The 21,796-nt window shown below is 48.1% G+C and overlaps 1 protein-coding gene across 1 annotated transcript in view; it reads left to right on the top strand.

The window, feature by feature from the left end:
• The window catches only part of LOC143426607 (uncharacterized), a 53,837-nt gene that overhangs the window by 25,825 nt on the left and 6,216 nt on the right, over window positions 1-21,796 (top strand). Inside the window, exons 3-8 of the mRNA XM_076900181.1 lie at window positions 3,638-5,259; window positions 5,372-6,412; window positions 7,281-7,710; window positions 8,890-8,990; window positions 10,314-19,730; window positions 21,099-21,625. Of these exons, the coding sequence (XP_076756296.1) occupies window positions 3,638-5,259; window positions 5,372-6,412; window positions 7,281-7,710; window positions 8,890-8,990; window positions 10,314-19,730; window positions 21,099-21,625 (13,138 nt within the window). The remainder of the gene's footprint in view (window positions 1-3,637; window positions 5,260-5,371; window positions 6,413-7,280; window positions 7,711-8,889; window positions 8,991-10,313; window positions 19,731-21,098; window positions 21,626-21,796) is intronic.

The raw sequence follows: 21,796 nt of genomic DNA, 5'->3' as shown, positions 1-21,796 counted from the left end.
GATACCTTTGTGGAGCGGGATCAATGCGAAATTGGCCAGCAATGCGAGCCATTGCGCGAGCAACGTTAACTTTTCCGCGTAATCTTCGATCCATCGAAAGGACAGCTCTTATCGTCGTTTCGTATCTTAAAAATGGTCGTTTGCAGACTTGGGGAATCATTCGTCGACATCGTAGAAGTCGGAGAATTAAGAGAACTCGAGTCTTCTTCGAAGGACTCTGCGTCCATCTTGTCCAGCGCGTATCCAGTACCAGGTTTCGATCGATTCGAGGCAAAGTATGACCGAAATTTCTTGTCAGAGTAGTCGGTATAAAATTGAGGACTCTAAATGCTAAATAGGCTCGCTTAATTACCGCCGCGTTCCATTTAATAGTGGTTCGGATGAGTTATTAAACGCCTTTGAATTATTCAGCGACCAGTCTGATTTAATCGTTCTGGAATAGGTTGAATTATAGGGTACGTGTTAACGAATATCGTTTTCTGTTTCGTGTTTGCACTTGGAGGACGAATTCTCGTTCGATTCGCGGGGAGATTGATTTAAAACAGCAGTTGGATCTGTAAAATGACTGGGACGATAAATCTTACGTCGCAGAGGTGTCATTCGCGCGATAATGAACCCGATGCCTTCGAAATTACCCCCCTTAATGCATCCTCTATTAAGATCGATGCATCGACACGGCCATTTTGTAACGTTCCTCCATTATGGGACGCGACATGTTTGACGACGAAGCATTAATTATTGTGCAACTTCGTACACAGCGATCGATGAACGCTTTGTCTCCCCCACGAAACTGAATCGAGCTGTACATTCGGCTTTTTACACGTCTAGTTCCTCTTTGTATCTCTAACCTAAATAAACAAGTGTCTCCTTAGATTAGATACATGACGGAAGCATGTCCAACAGTTCCATGCGCTATTGGGTTACAGTCAACCCTTCTACGACGCAGTGCTCTTATAACATGGTTTCCATACAATGCGCAGCTAAAATTGCCACAACCCTTTTACAACCCGTTACCAATTAATCGCGTTATACGAGGGTTCGTTGTACAGCGTTTCGAACAAATTCAATGACCGGTTACTGTCTTTTTCAAGAGAAAATTGAATTTTTCTCGATTGCATCAGAATTATTCTACTGCACGATTTTTGGATCGAATCGAATCGACACTGTTGCATATATAGATATTGTGGGAACCGTGGATAGGAAGGCGGAAGTAGGTCCCCACCGGACAATCGGGCGGAAAATACAAGCGCGGAGAAAAGAATTTCGGGGCAGCTGTCGCCAGAGAGTCAGTAGGACGCGTATAACTGAAAAATATCGGAGAAATATTCAAGACGCGCGACCCGTTGAACACGAGGACCAACCGTGCTTCTGTAAAATTCTATGCATCCCTAAGCGGACGGGTCTCTCTAGCCGCGAAGATGAACACACTGCTGCTCGCGTATGCCGAAAGAGCATTATTTGTAATGCCCTTTACAGTGTCCGCCCAATTATTGTAGCGAAGTCCTGGCAAACAAATGGCACGATGTCTGGCCATAGAATATTCCAATACCCGTCCACCGTTTGGACAGAAAAAAAAAGGAATAGAAAAATTCGAATACCTTCGAGGAGGGGAAAATTTCTCCCTCTAAGAGATAAATGCCAAGAACACTGGCGGTAAAAATAAAAATTGTTTCGTAATGAGGCACGTCGATGCGCGAGCGTTCATTAAACGGATATGAAATTACCAGCAGAGGAAAGCTGGGAGACGCGACGTTGCACACCTTCGTACTCGATCCCAGCAAAAAGTTGATCCGTAAGTTATCACGGTAATTACGTTTACATCTCTTTTTGCTTACTGCATCGACAACGAGAGTGTATTTTCTCATCGATCAGCGGCGCGAAACCTCGCTAGACGCGAACAGAGGACTGTGGGTAATATTCTTGCCCGGATTACGCGACACGATGATACGAAATTCATACGTAACACCAAAGATGGCGTTCGACGTTCCCACCGATTTCTTCTTTCGACCGTTTCCGTTTCCGTACCGTTTCTGCGGGTCCTGCGGCGCTCGAAACATTCGGATGCGAAACAATTTTCTTCCTTCGCGACAGTAGAATATAAAGAATCGGTTTCGAACAGTCAAATAAATACTCAGAGCGTGAGAAACGAAATGTGAATTATTTCAAGGTTAGAATTTTAATGGAGACCGCAGCGATCGTATTTTTCGACGCCCAAAACGGCAGGACGTCGGCCACGTAGGGGGATAAAGTCTGCGACGCGGTTTCGAAGTTTTATTGCGGCTCGATGCGGGGAAAAATTTCGCGAAACATTAATAAACGCGATTCGCAGGACGCCCAGCATCGCCATCGCGTCCCGTATTCCGCACCAGTTGGCAGCCAGCCCGTGAAAATAAACGCTCCTCGACTGAAACAGCCCCTTCGACATTCCAATCTCGATAGACTCTCTGTACTAGACCAGTTTGGGCCTTTGAGCAGCCAGCTCGCCCGATTTTTCCCCTCGAATTCGTATCGCATTTAAGAGTAACAGTCTTCCGAAGCAGTGTCATCGCTTCGATTCGTGATTTAATTCCGGGTCTTTCGGTTCGCATGTGCTCCTCCACTTGCGATGACGATTATTGATTTTCTGCTCCTGGGTACAGCGTTGATTTATGGTACTTAGAAGTTTACGCTCGCGATGGATCCTTTGGTTCGAGTAAATAAAAGGAGAACCTTGGTTCCACCAGCAGCGAAACATCTTCAAAATGGCCACCTTGCGGCAGACTTAGAGGGAAGCATTGGAAGCAAAAAGTGTTAGATTTACAGAACGACGAACGCGAGTAGATCTGACAGAAGGTTTCTCTCGCAGCCACCCCGGAATCGGGTTTCCAGCCCGTGAAACGCCTTAATCGGCTTATAGCCTGCTTTTAATAACTTCTACACGGGGAATTAAGCGGGCACCCGCCGGAATCATTTTCGCCTCGGGCGAATCTGTTTCTCTTGCTAAGAAACCGTGCTTAATTAACGGGGGTAAAAATGGAGGAGCGTGGAAAACTTGCCAAGTCAAATGTTAATGCTTCTCTGTAATGGGATAACGATACCATCGAACAAGGACGGCGAGGCGAAGGAATGCGAGAGAACGTCGATTTCAAGGTGTCGAAGCTTTTCAAAGTTTTCATCGTCGGTGTTCGCGATCGCCCCGGGCAGGCAAGGAATTATTGATCTGTTCGGTGCTTATATAACTCGGCCTGTTTTTTTTTCCCCCTTTTTTTTCCACTTCCGTTCGCGTAGGCTGCATATCTCATTTACTGGATGCACACCGCTGCCGCGGGTATTTTAGTTCCCTCTGTTGCATATGCACAGCCCGTGGATTCTGTTTTGAATGTCCGATCGTACTCGATTCGATGTCACTACGAAGCTATGCAAATTGCAGCCAAAGAATAATTGAAATCCATGTCGAATGAGAGGGTGGAGCCAGGGATTTTTGTCGCACCTTCGCGAAGAGCGTTCGAAAAACGGAAGCATCCCCAAATCCGTGAATCCTATTCGAGTAGACTTTAACAGATTGCTCGAAGTACTTGCACGATTTCCGCGCGACCAGTTGCAACGAAGAACGGTCGACGAGTGATCGAGGGCTGATCGAACGGTTTCGTTGTTCCAGAAGCCGCTTCCGCGGACGTGGCTGGTAGCAAGACGAGCAGCGACGCAGCGGAGGCATTCCGCGCATCGAAATTCTCACCGACAGCGGCGGCGTCGTCCACGGGATCGTTGTCCCTGAGCGTCGACGCTAGGATGGTCGCCTCCACGCACAACCTCGACGATCTGGGCGTGAGCCACCCGACGAGCGCGAGCAGCGACCGCCAGCAACAGCAGGAGAAGCACGGTCACACGTACAGGTCGGCTCAGACGGCTCAGGACAAACGGAGCAGGCTGAGCAACGTGATCAATAACCTCAGAAAGAAGGTGCCTGATTCGAGAAACGGTGACTCGCCGAAGAAGGAGGAGGACGACAGAAACAGCGTGGAGAGGAACCTGGAAACGCTGGAGAAATACGTGATGACGGTGTTGAACGGTGTCATCAAAGACGAGGAGGACGATGACAAAGAGGTAAGTAGGAAAAAGGAGGCCGAGAAAGGCAAGGAGCCTGAAAAGTTGACCGAGGACCAGGAGGACGAGGATTCGAAGGGTCCGGCAGCGAAGTTCGAGCCTTCGAAGCCGAACGAGAGCAGGACGGAAGCCGCTGTCTTCCTGTCCGATCAGTCTGGCAAGTCGGAGGCCAAGGCATCCTGCCTGGACCAGCAGAAACTGGCCAGTAAGACTGAGAATTCGCTGAGAAACGAGGAGCCTGGCTACTTCGAGCCGAACGATAGCCTGGACGATCTCTCCGACAGACGAATCAACGAGGAGAGAGAGGCCTCCAAAGTCGAGAAAGTCGAGGAGGAGGAAGCCTGTAGGGGCAGTAAGTATTCTTCCAAAGAAACAAAGTCTGAGGAGCAGCCTGTCGTAGAGGCCCTGAGGAACGATGCTCAGGAGGAGGAGAAAAAGGAAAATCGTTCATTGGGGACGATTATTATGGAGAGATTGAGCGAGAACCAGAGCGACGAGAAGGCCAGCGTGGACACTGGCAGGGAAGACGGGAGGGAATTCGTGCACGATAACGTGGGACTCAGGAACGTCTGCAGAGACTTGTTGAATGACTTGTTAAACGGCATCAACCAGCTGATCGACGAGAACAGACAGGACAAGGAGGAGGCGAGGAACTTGGATAATTCCGCGGAAGAATCCAGGGACACGAGGAGTCAGGACTTGGCCATGACGAGTCTGCATTGCAGCTTGCCATTGGACAAAGTGGCGTCCGTGCTGCAGAATTGTCAGACGAGTGAAATGACCACGCCCCAATCACCGTTCCCGTCGCCTTCTTCGTCGCAGGGCTCGAAATCGCCCAGCAAACCATCCTCGCCCACTGTCAGGCATCTCTGCTTGTACTGTGACCGGAAGTTCATGTCGATATCCCTGAGACAACGGCACACCGAGAGGGTTCACCAGCAAGGCGGTGGCAGGAGATCCGAGAGGAACTCGAGGAAGTCGACGCAGAATTGCCAGTACTGCTCCGACAAATGCACGGAGAGTCTGGAGGGCTTGTTCCAGCACATGGTTGGCAGCCACGGGGACAAGTACCACGCTTGCTTGCAGTGTTCGACCAGGTATCTCACGAGGGAGGCTCTGGTTGGACACATGAGCGAGCATCACGGCGTTAGCATCGAAAGGAACCCTCAGATTCAGGTAAAGTCCAGGAGCATTCGACGCTTTCTTCATTCGAGAGAAGTAACCGCGACACGCGTCCGTCGTCCCTCGAATAGTCAGGTTTCTGGAAATTTTGTAGTTTCTTTTTCAGGAGAAGACGAAGGAACCGTCTCCTTGCAAGGAGCTAGGCAACCAAAGTCCCCGCGACAGGACGGACCCCTCTCAGAGCCCCAAAGAGCGACGATCGGAGGAGTCAGACCACGAATACCGAGCCGAGTCCATCCTGCTGAAACCGATGCTCCAGATGAAGGACAACTTCAGCAACCCTGGCAGTCCGGAGTTCGACAGCTCCTTCTACAGTAGCGTCAGCTGTAACATCCGCGAGAACCTGCTCCACCACCTAGACGGCAAACTACAAACCTCGTCTTCGACGATCACCTCAGCTAGCTCGATGGTCGACTCGAAACCTCAACAACTCCAGCAACAACAATCGTTCTACGAGCACAACGTCAACCAAATCCAGTTTCCCATAGACATCTCGTTAACAGCTGCGACGCCTGTCTATTCGAAAGAGTACAGCAGCGAGGAGTACGAGAACAACAGCGAGTACGCCCAGAAGCCTGGCAAAAGCAATAAGTCCTATCCGAGGAGAGTGTCCTTCGAGAAGTACAATTTCCCCAGAAAGTACGACGGCAAAGAGCAGTGGACCTGTTCCATAAAGGATCTGAGCAAGTTCGACATCTCTACCCAATTGTTTCTGAGGAAGAAGCAGCAATTGTTGAAGGAGCACTTCAGTTTAAACAGGCTGCACCAAATACCTATCCTTAGACCAACTGAAACGACGGACATCATCCAGGACGAGCACAGTCTCAGCTCCAGGAGTCTGGACGAGTCTGACACCGTCGACGAGGCTCTGGCCGAAGCGGACAGCCCGGACGTCGATCAGATACTCCGTTACGAGGGTCAGAAATTGACGGAGGGCAAGTCTGACGAGGTAAAGTCGTCGTCTTCGTCGTCGTCGTCTCAGAGTACCGAGTTCAGCACGGAATTTGGGAACTTCCTGAGGTTGAGGAAGTGGGACGAGAATACGTCCATCGAGGCGGCGAAAAAACAAGAAGTTGTCTACGCTGAGCTGACCGGAGAGTGGTCCAGGCCGAGGGTCTACATCTGCGGCGCCTGCGCCTCGAAACATGTGAGTTTTCTATTTCGAGACACATTGTTTGATCGACAATATCAGGTCAGTTATTGGACTGCTAATCGATAAATTTTCGGACGTGTCCCGATTATGTTCGAACGAGATCGTTCCAGATCATTTTGAAACGGTGATACTGAGACACACGATAGAGAGAGCGAGAGAGTGATTAATGCTTATTGTGTGAACGATAATGCGCGCGGTCCAGCCTTGTCAGCGTGCGTCCAATAATTGCTGTTTAATGGAAGCTAGATAGTTTATCGAGTAGCTAGTTGATCTCTGACATCCGTACGATACCAAACGATAGTAGTCAAAGAGTGTAACGTAATTACGTTGCCAGTCGAAAGTCTCGGTCCGTGGGTTAGTTACGCTAGCACTACCTGGGAAATTCCCTGGAAAATGACCTAAGAAAATAACGCTGTAATAGTCGGCTACCCGCAGCGACGCATGAGCGACAGATAGGATTTTTAAAAAGAGGATCTGCCTCGAGGCAGCCGACCCCTTTAACGCAGCTGACATTTATGACCGATTAGCTAATTAATCAGCCTCTAGGTTGGTAACTATCGATCCTATCGGAGATTAGCTGCGACCACGTCTCTTGATGTTGATTGACAATTAGTTGTCATCAAACGAATCACTATTGATCACTCCGTGATATTACTGTCGATCCCCAGTTCGGTGGCAATAATAGTGTTCATTGATCGTTATTATCGAGCCGGTTAATTAGGGTGTTTCTGTTACAAAGCTGATCCGTGAACTAAAACACTGGACCGATGGTCACGCCTAATTATCTTCGCGTCTCGAAGCGTCACAGTCATAGTTCACATAAGAAACATTTTTCTAACCAGTGCCACGTTTCTCGTTGCAGGTTACTCTGAGGGAACTGGAGGACCACAAAGTGACCTCGCACCCGAATGTCTGGTGCTCGCACTTCGAATTCTCAGGTGACCAAAGGGAGCTGTACAAGCACCTGTTTCTACCAGGGAAGGACATGCCCACGGCGAAGGCAAGGACCGCCATTTTGGTGGAGAAGGTGTGCACCAAGTGTTCCAAGAACTGTAGCACTCTGCCTGAGTTGCACAGGCATATGTTGGAGTGCGGAGGGGACCAGGCGTGGTTGTTGGGCTTGTTCGGCAATGGGAAGAAGAAGTACAAGTGGAAGTGGAGACCGTTCGGTAGTCGCAGTAGAAGACGAAGGCAGCGCGGCATGAAGAGGAACATCCAGAACTCGCAGACGCCTAGGGTGAACACGCCTAAAGAGAAGCAACCCACGGGCCCAAGGGTCAGACCTAGCGACAGTGAGTGACCTCATTAGCCTCGACGACATTTTGTTCATTCGTTCACTGCTCGTCGTAGTTGTTTCTCCTCTCGAGTTGTTAAAACCCAAATTTTATAAGCCTGAGAATCTTCCACGGATCTTGAGGGATAATTTAATGTAATAATAAAAGACCCTTCTGTGTCCTGTTTCAAAGAGGAACGGGTTGCAACGCTGGACACGTATATACACGGAGAATGAAATTATTTTTGTATCAAGATAAAAGTGTTTACCACCGCGCATGCATACGCATAAAACGCGACGCACACGTTTCCTTTAGTACAAGCACTTAATCAATGAAGGAACTCGTGTAATTAACACGTGAAAGAGCTTCTGATTAAGGGGTCGGTACTGGTAAGCCATGTAACTCTGTGCGAATCCTGCTGGCTCGCAATTTACTCGTCCTTTTTGCGCCATTTAATACGCTGGAAAATATAAATTTTAATCAGCCCCCATTAGAGAGTGCGAACCTCGAGCCGCGAGGAAACCGTAATCAAGTAAAATAAATCAACCCCTCTGAATCAACATTTTTCCGCGAAGAAATGCTTTCTCCTGGCGTGAAATTTATGCGGAATACCGGTACTTGTGAATATTATTAATCATCTCGCGGAAAAGAATGGTCGTGCCAAGGAGGGCCGCGCGAATGTTATTACAACTTCGATCGAGCCTTTTTTTTAACATTAAAATTTCAACACACCACGCGCCATGGAAGTTCACACAAAGCGAATAGAAATAATAGGAATACAGAAAGTCCGTGGAATTCGTTAACCACGCCAGAGGACCGTTTAATTATTGCTCTAATTAAAACTTTGTTTCATTTAGTTGAATCACTTATCCGACAACTTCCCTTTGTCAGGGAATAATTGCGATCGCCGTAGCGAGGTACGATAAATCGCAAACTTATTAATCATGCCCCGATTAATATTAACGTGACCCCGCACCGTGCGTGCATCGCGGACAAACTTGGAGAGGAAACGATACTTCGGTTATATCTTGGGAATTAAAGTTAAACGAGTGTGAATTAGCGACGGGCTATTAAATAGTGAAGAGCTGATGGAATTTTTACGAGTTACAAAACCATGTTGCCCTCCCTTGTCGCACAGCGTAACATTTTCAACAGCATCGTGCAGTTTGATCCTTTACTCGACCCTTCTGTTCGCAGGGGAGACGATCGAGAAGATGTTGGCCAATTTACCTCCGAAAAGGGCTACGAGGAAGGTGTTGCAAGACAGTACGCTGAGGACACAGGGTAGACTGCGCAATGTAAGTGTTGATCGTTTAAACAATTCTACTAATTCCTCTGTAATCGTTCAGGTTTGGCATTCCTGTGTTTTAATGTCGAATAACACCGAAATCATCATCCAAGTATCACATAATACTACATGATAATAGTTAAATGTCGTAATCGTTAAAAATAGTAAAAAATAAAACTGTCTCAGGGGTAGAACAAAGTAGGGAACAAACCAATGCCTAGCATCGGTGCGTCAGAGGATCTCCCTCGATTAAGAAACAAATTAAATTATCTTGATCGCGTACCTACTCGTCAGGAATATTTAGGGATCGACGCAACAGCAATTTCTATGAATTACCGTCGGCGAACAGACATTTTGTCTCGTAAAAGTCTGCGGAACTAAGCTCCACCGTGGCGCCACGTTTCCCCATAAAAATTCGTACCGAGGAAAGCTTTCAACTTCTAGCGGTGAACTTAATTGTTGAAAAAACGAGCGGCAGTCGTGAAACAGACTCGAGGAGAAGCTCGCAGGCCCGCAAAGTGCCCGTACATCGGGAAACAATTTGTAGAAATGCGTTCGCGATGGTGTTCGCGCGAGGAGAACAGTCGGACGGAGGACACGGTGACCCAAAAAGGAACGCGATTAGGTAAACGAGCAGCTTTGCGAACAGCTCCAGTCATCGAATGACCCGAATCCTGCCCGTGGACGAAAAACGCCGGAGTCGATAATGACTAAGCAATAACAACGGTCGGCTCCGGCTGGACGACACGGATATAAGTGGAGTATTGATTACTCAACACTGCTGTCCGCACGTGCACACGTAGAGCGGATACGTCACGTACCCACACCAGCAAGATGGTTTTCGTGTTCTCGGAGAAAACTGGCACGATTCACCCGACGTTGGACACTCCCTTAACTGTTTTTGTTAGAGCCAACTGCGCTGTAGGAGAGGCCTGTCTGACCTGATTCGAATTGGTCAACCGTGGCACATTGAATCACCCTTTTATTTGGAATGTAGGCTTGCACGAATCTAAAGTGAAATTTTCGTTCACCATAGGGAATGATTAGGCGAGAAGAAACGCAGATTTAAATTAGAGTATAAATGCTTTTTGAGTCTTTGGTATTTAGAGTTTCTTGTCGTTAGAGCTTGAAGCTTCGACTCGCGAGTCGAGGCTTGGGCGTCTAACTTAAATTACGAATACTAGTCCCGTGATCGAAGTTGCGAGCACCGTAACAATCCTTCATGCCAGGTTTAACGAGTGCCGTCGAGGCGTTCGCGAGCTTCAACGGCGATCAGAAAGTAACACTGACAGAGGCACGTAGAATACCACGAAGGCTTTGCCTGTCTGTACAGGTACAAACCAGAACGAGGCAGCGAATGGAGAATTCCAGCGCGTCGCGAATGTCCCGGAACAAGGCCGCCCTCAGGAACAAGCTGCTGAAGAACGCGAAGTCGATTCAGCGGAACCGTTGCCGGATCGACAACATCTCGGCGGTGATCGAGAGCGTGGTGAGGAATTATAGCCCGGACGACAGGAAGCTCGAGGACGAGGGGAACGACAGCGGCGAGAGGGCTGTCGCTGAAAAAGAAACCAAAGAAAAACCGACTGAGGGGTCCGCCTCTGCGAAGGAGGACGCTGTGCTGGACGGAAGGAACAGCAGGACGAAGATGGTCAGAGGTCCCAGAGTGCTGGGCAAGAAGAGGAATGTCAAAACGAAAGAGGGTCCTGTGAAGAGTTTGAATTACGTGAAGAAACCAGCTGGTTTGAAGGGTAAGGCCAAAGCAGCTATGAAGAACCTATCAGAGGCGAAGACGGAGGCGTACAGCGAGACTGTAAAAGTGTTGAAAAGCGCCAAAGTCTCTCCCAAGAGTACTGAGAAAGTGGTGGACACGGATGAAATAGAGACCAGCTCAGGAGACTCCAAGTCGTCTAATCTGGCGATAAAAAACAAGTCACTCGCTCAGATTACGCCTAAGAGGAAACGACCTGTAGATCCTGTGGCCTCGTTGAACGCTTCCATCAAGGCGAAATCGCAGCTGAGGACCCAGGATGGAAAATTTGCGAGAAATCCCAACAAGGAGTTCTCGTCGCCTCAGAAGTACTCGGAGGTCAGGTATCCCGGGTCCAATCGTTCAGCGATGAGGAGCAACGAGACTAGTCCTGAGTTGTCGATGACCAGGTCCAAGCTGAGGACTGTCTCCAGGCTGAAGAACGCCGATCAGCTGCCCAAAAGGACCACCAGACTGTCCTCGGACAGTGACAAGATGCCTACGTTGGAACCAGCTGTTCAGGTGCCATCCGACACCGAGGAATTCACTGAGACGTCCACGAACGATCTGCCCATACTCTCTCCAGCGACTCCTGCGTCCAGTTCGGACAAGATCCTGCGCGGTAAGAGCCTGATTAACAAGTGTTCGAACCTGGAGGACAAAGAGAGTGGAAAGAAAGTGGAGAACGAGGGCGCAGGTGAGAAAACCGAGGCTGGAAACAGCCTGCAGGAGGAGGACAAGGAGCAGAAGCAAGGTAAAGGCAGAAGATTCAAGAACGAGGCAAAGAATCCGGACAAAAGTCTGGAAACTGTCGTTGCAAAGGCTGACGGTTTCAAGGAGGGGGTTAAAGGAGTGACTAAGGAGAAGTTCAAGAGGAAAAGCGCTCCTGCTAGGATGTTGAGCCTCGACGAGAGGAGAGGGACGATGAGAGGTACCGAAGACACGAGTGCGAGGAAGGAACTGAGGAAGAGAGAGGAAGGGAAGCTAGAGACGAGGAGCAACGTTAAAGCCAAGTTGGAGAAAGTACTGGACAATGACGAGCCGATAAAAATTCAGAGCGTCCCGTTCGAAGTGAAGAAATTGATAGGGTCTGACAGTAAGGAGGATCTGTTGACTAAACTGGCGTTGACTTCGAGGATCGCCACATCTAAAAGGTGTCTCAGACAGACTGTGCCTAAGCTGAGACCAGACCAGGGCAAGGGTAAATTTCGCAGGGATCCAGAGTTGGAGAAGGCGAAACGGGACTCTGGGTCCACTTCGGATGCCTCCACGAAGAAGGAGAAGTTCGATGCCAGGAGGAAATCGTTGAGGAAATGCGACAAGAAGGTGACGAGCGAGGTGAAAACCTCGATTAGAAGACGAAGATGCAACAGCCTGTCCAACGACAGCAAATCCACGATCAGCCCGACTCAGATGACGTCCGACGGTCAGAGTAAAGCAGAAACGGAAGCTGCGGTCCAGAACGTTGACAAAAGACAAACCAGAGGCTCTCTGTTAAATTCAACGGAAGTGGAGGCCCAAGTCGAGCTTGTTGACTTGTCTTTGAAAAAGAACACTCTTGGGAAGAGGCGAGGTAGAATTAAATCCAGTACCGATACGACGGATAAAAAGAACGTCGAAGCATCCCAAGCGAGGAGCGAAGAAACTGACAGAAGTAGCTTCGTGGACAACGTTAATTCAGAGGAACAACGCAAGGAGAACGCGTTGCACGAGGAGACTGGTGAGAAGCTGACTAAAAACGAGAAAGAACAATCGAGAGATGCTGATACCTCCAGAAGCAACGAAACAAGTAAACCAAGCGTGAATCTGAATCATTTGCAAATGGAAACCAGCAACTCTATGGACAGTGGCAAAGAAAATTCGTTGGAGGCCCCAGCGCCTGTCCAGAAGTTGAAGGTTGGCAGACCCAGGAAGTCTTGGGGGCCTAGAAAAGAGAAGACACCAAAGAGATCTCTGAACAACGTGATTGGTATTCTCACAGAGGGTAAAAATATACCCGTAGAGAACCAACAGAGTGTCTTGAGCATGCAGACGACCATGGACGACGTGAATCCCGCGGAGTCTCCTCAGAACAACCCTCTGCAGTCTGACGATAGCAGCAACAGGTCGCAGAATTTAGGCAAGAGCAACAAGTCCTCTGAGAACAACGTTTCAGAAGCAACGAGCAGCGCTGACGAGCCAATCAAGGAGGCAGCTGGTGTTCAAAAAATTTCTGCGGACGATTCGAGGCAATCCGAAGCCTCAGAGACTACGTCGAGAATTTCGCAGGCTGAGAAACATCAAAAAGTGGAATCTTCGGCCAGAGACACCAAGGAACAGTCTCCGGCTACTGACATCATTCTGGATTTATCCAGAAGGAAGCCAAAAGGCAAAGGATCGTTTCTGGAGAAGATCGTTTCGAAGATCGCGAAACAGAAGGACGCTCTGTTGGAAGGTGACGTTGGGTCCTTGTTGGACACAGCTGCGGACGAGCTTACAAGCATTCTGGACGAAGTTGGGCCTGCTTTTCCAGAAGGCACCGAGAATCTAGGCGAGACAAGAAACAAACTTCAAGCAGAGAAGATGCAAGACGCTGGACAGGAAACTGTTAAAGGATCCATTAGTGAAAGTTGCTCGAATACTACAACACGCAGTAGTTCAGGTAGAAGCTTAGCGAGTAAGGAGACTAGAGCTGAAAGTGAAGAGAAGGTGATCTCGAGGGAGGGACGTTCCAAGGAAAATTCAGAAGCGGACGAAATAAAAAACGATCGACCGGATGGTCCTTCCAGTGAGAGCGATAAGCGAATCAAAACTAAGTTATCGAACGGAAATCGCGACACCGACGAGTGTTCTTCTTCGAAAGTTCAGAAGGAAGGCTGCGCGAAAGACTCGAAAGTCGAAGAGCAAGTTGTCTCCGTAGGAACCAACTCTGTTCCGAATGGAATTCTATTCCCAGTTGCTGAAAGCGTTTCAGAGCCCCCGGCAATTAACTCCGCGGAAGTCTGTTTGGAGACGCGAGAAGAAGAAGCGACGCTCGAGGAGGCGAAGACGAAGAGGAGGTCGAAGAAGCGTTCGCTGGAAGAGAACTCGCCGAAGAAGAGCAAGAGAAAATCCGTCGAATCGTCGGGAAACAATTACGAGGAGAGTTTAATCTCCGAGGAGCTACGATTGGCTGATGTTATGGAGCTGATCGAGAAATCAAAGCAAGTGCCTTCTACCAAAGAAAATTTGTCGACTGACGCTAAACCGGAAAGTATAAAATGTGAGGAAGAAAGGACGAGCGACAAACTCGTAATCAGTTCTGAAGAAAACTCAGAGAAAGATGTAAATACTGTTAAAAAGGAAAAAACGGAAGATCAGAGTGTAAATATCGCGAGAAGTAGAGACGAGATTCGAGTAAACAGCGAGGAAAAGAGTTCCGTTTCGATGAGGATAATTGGAAAGAGGAAATCACACGTGGAAACGCTGGATCAGTATCAGGGATTAGAATCTTCGGTCAGAAGATCGTCTAAGAGAAAGTCGCTTCAGGAAGAGAAGTTAAGTCAGTCCTCTGAAGAAGAAACGGCATCCAAAATGGATGCGAAGGATCCCTCTGTAGAAGAAGCTGCATTGGAAAACGATAAAGGTTCGAGGAGAAGATCTTACAGAACGAAATCTATGATCCAATCTAGAAACGATGAGGAAGCTGCAAAAGAATCTGAAATTGATCCTGTTCTCGGTATTGGCAACATTTCTTCAGCAGAAGATCCAGAATTATCATTGAAAGATCTGACAGAGAAACGTGAAACGTCGAAAGAAGAAACTTCAGAGACGCAACCAAGATCCACGAGCGTCCCAGAAGAACAAAAAACGATTAATTCGAATGCTTGCGTGGAGAATGTGGAGAGTCAGGCACAAAGTACAGAGGAAGTTACTCAGAATGCAACAATAGCTGATTCGAAGGAGCCAGAACAGACTGAAAATGCAGTTCCGCTTAAAATTCCCAAAAAGCGTGGTAGAAAGAAGAAATGTTTAACTGTTGACCAAACGCAAACACAAGAAAACTCCAAGACAGAAATACAAGCTTCAGTGAATCAGCTTCCACCCAGAAGATCCTTAAGAACAAACAGGTTCGCTGAGAATATTGAAGATTCCAGCAAGAACACCGATCAGACCGATCCACAGGTATCTTCGACCAGTTTGGAACCCTTCAAAGTACCAGAGGTGACAGAGGTGTTGCAGCACACGAAAAAGAGAACGTACAAGAGAAGATCGATCATCGACGATAACTTGGACGCTCAAAATAATTGTCCCGCAGCACCTGAGATCAGCAACAGCGTAGAATATTCGGACGCGAGCAAGAACTCGATGGAAAAAGAAGAACAGTCTGAAGCTTCGTCTCAAAAAGATTCTTCCGACGGTAGAAAGCTCTCCTACAGAGGTGCCAACCGTGACCAATTGGATTTGGAAAGGTCCAGCTCCTCTGGATCCATCGATCTGGCTCAGTCTAACAGAACCAGGTCGTCGAGAAGAAAGCAGCTCTCTTCGGAGGACCTGTCTGGTCAGGAGAGTCTGAATCAAAGGGCTGAGAGCACGGACAATCTGTCGGAAACATCTTGCGTCAGTGAGTCCAGCTACTTCAGGAAGAAGCGCTTTTCCAAGAAGAGGAAAGAGTTTCAGAAGCCTCCTGAAGATGTACAGACCGACGCATCGATCACTGATTCAGAGTCAGTGGACACAGAGCAGAACACGGACAGAAGACAGAGTCTGAAGAGGAGAGCTAAAAAGAATATATCTTTCGTCGACGAGTATTACATGGAGGATGACTTCGACATTTCGATGGTCATCCAAGAATGTTTACTACGAGAGAGTACCGTGGAGAACAATTCTAACGTGGAATCGAAGCCTGAACCACCGATCGTAGAGGATAAATTAGTAAAAGAAGACCCTCCAAAAGAGACTCCTAATCAAGAACCAGAGGAAGAGACGGCAAAGGACGAGGAAGAAGTAACCGAAGACCCAAAGAAGTCGATCGTTGAGGAAGAAGATGACGAGGACGACGATGAGGAAGAAGAGGAGTTGAGGGACGAGGAAAAGGTGGACAGCCTCTCGCAGAGCCAGGATGACTTCCAAACGCCCAAGAAGAGGACTGCTGGCAACTACGTGGTGGTCCACAAGAAAACGGGCGAGATCTTGATCGTCGAGAAGCGGAAGAAACTGACGAAAGAGGCTGCCAGGTTCTTCTGTGACATCTGCGCGACCAGTTTCACCAGGAAGAGCTCTCTGAAGAAGCACAACCAGTCTCAGTCGCACTTGCTGCAAATGATCAAAGCCAAGAGAGACGAGTACTTCCTTGGTGACACTGAAAACATCGAGGACGCGTGCAACGCTAGTCGGAACGAGGCTTCCAGCGACGAGAACAGAAGTCTGCCGGATGAGACGATGAACGTCTCGTTGGAGTCTGAGGATGACCCGAAAGAAGCCGATCCTTCGGAACCAGTCGTCGATCAGAAGGACCAGCAGTCGGTACACGATGATTCCCGCTACACCGAGCATCTGGAGCAGGATTCGTTGATCGACACGCAACAGCAGCAACGCATCCTCGAGGACGAGCTTCTGGACGAAGAGATATGCAAGATCACCGAGAATATGAGCCACGACGAGTACGTGCTCACCGACCACGTGAGCCCTGAACCAGAATCGACGTCCACGCCTATTAAAATGGAGACCAAGAAGCTTGACGAGATTGGGAAGAAGAAAAAACACGAGAAGAAGAAAGACAAGGTGAAGAAGAAGAGTCTGGCCGATGAGCAAATCGTTTTGGACAGTCCTCAGCTAGAAACACCTGCCGATTCGACATTGGTAACGCTGTCCATCAAAATGGCGAATTCTTCGGAAACCAATTTGGGCGACAATGGCGTATCGAAAGATTCTTCTATCGTCGACGATTCAGGATCGACGAATGAAGTTCCAGTGGCGAGGGACAATGATTTTCAGCAAGAAGAGACGCATACAAAAATGACGGACGCTCTGTTGGAGACAGAGGTGGACGAAACGAAACATGACACTACGTACGAGTTAAATTCCGAGGAAAAGACTGAGACGTTTTCAAGGGCCAGTTTGGATATCAAAGACGCAGAAGAGAATCAACCACAGGAGCGCGTGACTTTAAAATTGACCATAAACAAACGCAGTATAGAAGCGTGCAAAGAAGACGATGCTGAAGCTAACAGAAATTTCAAGTTAAACTATCCGAACACGACCATAAACGAATCTGAAGACGCCAATTGTAATTCTGAGAAGAGTTCCGATGCACCGATCGAATTAATTAAAGACTGTAACTACTCCAAAAAGGAAATCGATCGATTCGACTTGGACATGAGTTCGAATCTGTCTGTGAATCTGAGAAAGAGGAACAGAAGCGTCGAAGACTCGACTGTCTGTGAAGAACGAAACCTCGAAGAGGAAAAGCCGGACAATACGGATGATCGACAAACCCTCACGATCGATGACGAAATTCAAACTGAGAAAGAAAGTGAATCAGTGAAACCGACGCGACACGGAAAACCGAAGAAAGGCAGACCCAGAAAGCATCAGGACGCGGTGGAGAACAATACGGAGGATCGAGTCGCTACTAGCTGTTCGAAATTCAATAGTGATCAGGCTAAGTCACCGTTCGACGAGGTCTTAACACCTCCAGACCTCGCGAGTGACGAAAAACCAGTGGAACTTGATGAAATTGAATGTTTTGTACCTGAGGCACGATTGGAAGATAATTCTGAGCGAAATAACTTCGTGACCATACTTGAAAAGGCGGAGAGCGACGACGAGTTCGAATCCAGCGGATTAGAAATAGTCGAGGATCAAGAAACCAGCAAATCCTATTCCGAGTCAGAGTCCACCGAGGAAACAGTTTTAAAAGAGCCAACGATGCAGCAACGAGTGTCTGAAGAGAGGATAGAATCACCAGAGGGCAAGATCGGTCCTTCGCTCTGTATGGACGACGACGAGGCATCGTCGTCCTCGAGTCTCGCTGACAAACCGTTGTCGCAAGTCTTATTAGAGAACGAGGAGAAAATGGAAACGTATAAGAAACGTACAGGTGAACAAGAGTCTTCCACGAACTTTCCAGAGGATTCTGACGACGAGCCAAAGCTGGAGAAGAGTCGAGAAGTCGAGGACATCGGTTTCAAGTCGAACGAACTCAACCTGGATGAAAATTCTTCGGACAATAGGAAAGAATTGAGCAGCGAAGAAACGAAGCTTCAGATTGCATCTGACGACGAATGTGATCCGGAAACATTGAAAGCAACGAAGGATTCTGACAAAGAGTCGAAAATCTCGTCGGAATCCGAGAACAGCGAAGCAGTTTCATCGCTAAAGAGCACCTCAAACGACAAAGAAAGCTATGACACGATAGAAACGAAAGCAATCGGTAACAGTCACAAAACAAGTGCCAACGATCGACAGAATTCGAGCAAAAGGGTATCCAGGGTCTACAAGTGTTCCAACAAAGACAGCCACAAAAGGTCCAGAGGGAAGAAGCCTTTCGCGAGGAACAAAATCGTGGATCTGATCAGCGAGAGCGACGACAGTGACAGCGAGGACAAAATCGAGTCTCAGAATAAAAGTAAAATAGTGAAGAGCGTGTTTGGTAGAGTTTTTGGCGGCGAGAAGGTGGATAAAGTGAAGGAAGTGCTGAACGATTGGGTGTCCAAATCGGAGGACGACTCGGACGCTTCTAGGACGGACTTTCGATCTTCCAGTCCTGGCGAGGTGAAGACCAAAGAGTCCTCGGAGGACAGAAGCCTCAAAAGACACGCGATTTCATCGTCCATGCCACCTGGTCTCAAGAAACGACCTGGCAGAAGACCAAAGAAGAGCTCGTCGATGGACAGAGCGAAAGATAAGAAGCAAACCCCTGAGAATCACGAGGGACACCGTCCTGGCAAGCACACCAAGTCGAAGTACAGCTCGAGCACCCGCAGGAAGCACGACGCGGACGCATCGGATGGCCATCTATCACTCTTACCTACAACCAAGTGCAGGCCCAGCAAGAAAAGGGCGGAGGAATTAATATCTCGAACCTTCGAAGAGGAAGCCAGCTACGGACTGAGGAACCAAGGTAAACCGGACTTGAGCGTCAAAGACAGCGGCTACGGATCCTTCAACTGCGACGAAGACTCCTCCAAGTTGGTTCCATTGGAGGACCCTGCGGAGGATGATCAAAGAGTGACCAAGAGAAGGAAGTCGTCAGCCTCCAGGAGGAGCAAAAGTAAAACCGAGGAAGAAGATTGGAAGGATTTGCTCCTGGACAAGAAAATCTCGAAGAACACCAAGGAATCGGGCAACGAGGAGGACTGCTCTGTCAAAGACCTCTCTCAAAGAGAATCACCGACCATTGGGCTATCGGTTGACCTGGAATCCTCGCGCAGCTGCAGCAGTCTGGGGCCGAGTACCATCAGGAACAGGTCCCTGAGCATGGACAGGAACTCCCAGAGTACCAGGGACTCTAACATAGATGAGGAAGAGGACGAGGACATGGAGGACAGGAGGATATCTCCTCTGTTCGTTTGCGAAGCGACCAGGAGCTCCGTGGACAGCAGCACGAACAGCGAGAACGAAGAGGAACCCGCGGCAGCGAACGAAACGCCATCTAGAAAGAGGAGTTCCAGCGAGTTCTCTGGGGAGAAGATCGTGATCAGGTCGCCGTTGTCCACTCACAAGAGCGAAGTGGTCACCATTGCACCGACGGACGCTATCGAAGACAACGCTTTGGATGTTCCACAGGAGATAGAGCCCACCAAGCCCAGACAGGGCAAGGTTCTGAACTTTGATGAGGAACTGTTCGTCGAGTGCTGCTCCAGATTGAAAGCTACCACCGAGAACGAGCTCAGAGGCGCGAAGAAGATCAAGCTGGATCACAACGAAAGCTATCACAGGAAGGATGATCAGCAGCAAGGGTTCAGGGGACCCAGAGATCGGTGGAGAGACGTGGAGAGCCAGAACAGCCTCGGAAGCCTATTGGAGTCCGTGAATCAGGTGAGTATTTAGTCAGAACGATTGAACTCTTGCATGGTCGTTGAAATTAGTAGTTGTCCTAGGAGATCGTAGAAGTCAATCTCTTGCTGAATTGATATCGGTTTTCATAGGAAATTCTATCGTTCACTGTAGCGCAAATACTTTAGATCTGTTTCTGAAAATCTCGAGGATCTCTGAATAGAAAATTGTTACGATATTTGCGATAGTGAAATGTATATTTTTTTTCGAAACTACACGGTAAGTTAAAGCAGGGTACCGTTTGCAACGTATGCAACTCTTATTGCTGTTCGCATTTGTAATATTCTTTTAACACAACATAATCTACCTCATCGATGTGTCTACACTTTGCATGCCATCTGTTCTTTGTACTTTCTTTCTTAATTTATTTAAATATTGCTTCGCTTAATGATTACTATTCTAGCTAAAAAAAAAAAGAGAACAGCTTTGTGCTCACGTCTGCAGATTTCATTTTTTTCTATACATATGCTCAAGGAATTTTTATTTGTAGGGGTGTTTCCAAAAGTTTTTTCGTAAAATTAAAACCTGTCCAACTGTATAAGTATTAGTATCTACTTGTGGTACTTGAATATACAAACGTTAAAATGGATTTCACCCTTACATAAAATTCCAAGGAAGGGAATACTCTATACATTATTGTGGTAATGTTTGCAGGACCTATGAACCAGCTTTATTCAGACAATGTCTCTCAGTATGCATGCAAAAGGTAGTTCTCTCATTCCTTCGACATTTCTTAGTGTGTACGATAATTGCGAAACTTGTCCTCCGCTCCGAACGATGTTTAGCGTCTCAGAAAATTACGAGTAACCAACGCTGGCCATTACTAAACCGAATTCGAACTACAGTCCTCCGCTGAAACGCGTTGTCTTTTACTTAAAGTTACTTCGCACTATCTCTTTCCATAAACGAAGAACTAAACTTTCCTATTTAAAAAAAAAGAAAAAAGACGTTCAGCTTAGCGTTACTAACACTTTCCGTTCGTATTAACAAAGAACTAAATTGCAGACGAAGAATACCTTTTTCGAGTCTTTGGAGTCGGTGAATCCAATTCCACCGATCCGAATGTACACCCGATGAAATTATCTCGAGCTACACTCAATACTATCCTGCATGTTGCAGACTGGCCCATTTCAGCTCCACCTCCGATATACTTTCTTTCTTTCTCTCGCCATAACTCGTTGGATTCCCCACAGAACCGTACGCGAGATATGGCGCGCCTCGCACTGGAATGGTCCACTCTGTACATTCATGCACGTCGCAGAGAACGAAGCCGATGGGGTGTCGACACCCTCGCGAAACCAACGTGTTTACCGTAACCAGATCGATATCGATGAATTGAAACCGTTTCAGCTGCTGGGCGAGGAGATGTACAGCACCAGGGAAAGAGATTATCCGAAAAGGAACAGCAGGAATCCGAGGAGCGAGCAATCGAGCAGGTCAGCCAGCCCGGACGTGTCCAGGGTGGACAACTTGGGCTACGAGGACAGCCTGGACGTCGCGTTCGAGCACAACAACAAGCTCAGAGACAAGATCCAGCAACGGATGAGAGAGAGCGAGAGTCTGATAGCCAGCACGTTCGGTCAGAAGAACGGCAACGAGCTCCTCAATGGCGTGCATGGCTCGAAGAACCACGAGCAAGAGATCCTCAGGAATTCGTACGGCAATCCTCAAGATCAGAGGCATCTGCCCGCTGCAAATCTCTCCAACGGCGGTTACAACGACACGCTGCACGTGAGAGACTTGCAGGGGTCGCAGAACGCAGGGAAACTGGCTCTGGACCCGTCTGGGCTGAAGAGCAAGATGAACTCCTCGTTGGGTGGTTTACTGGACAAAGCGTTGTCCAACTTGCTTCACAGCAATGAAAAGCATGATCACAAGTGAGTAGCTCGTCGTGCACGGGACTGATACGATCGTTTAATCGAGGGTGCTGTTGGAGAGGGCGAAATGAGAACAGTTTAGCGAGAGGTGAACAGAATTGTTGGCTAGTCGGTCGTTATTTCGTGGGATGGATCAAATATCAGAATCCATTTTTCATTCCCGCACCTGTT

The sequence above is a fragment of the Xylocopa sonorina genome, chromosome 9, assembly GCF_050948175.1.
Source record: "Xylocopa sonorina isolate GNS202 chromosome 9, iyXylSono1_principal, whole genome shotgun sequence".
NCBI classification, from domain to species: domain Eukaryota; kingdom Metazoa; phylum Arthropoda; class Insecta; order Hymenoptera; family Apidae; genus Xylocopa; species Xylocopa sonorina.
The sequence above is the reverse complement of the archived record's forward strand: the minus strand, read 5'-3'. Positions and strand labels throughout refer to the sequence as shown.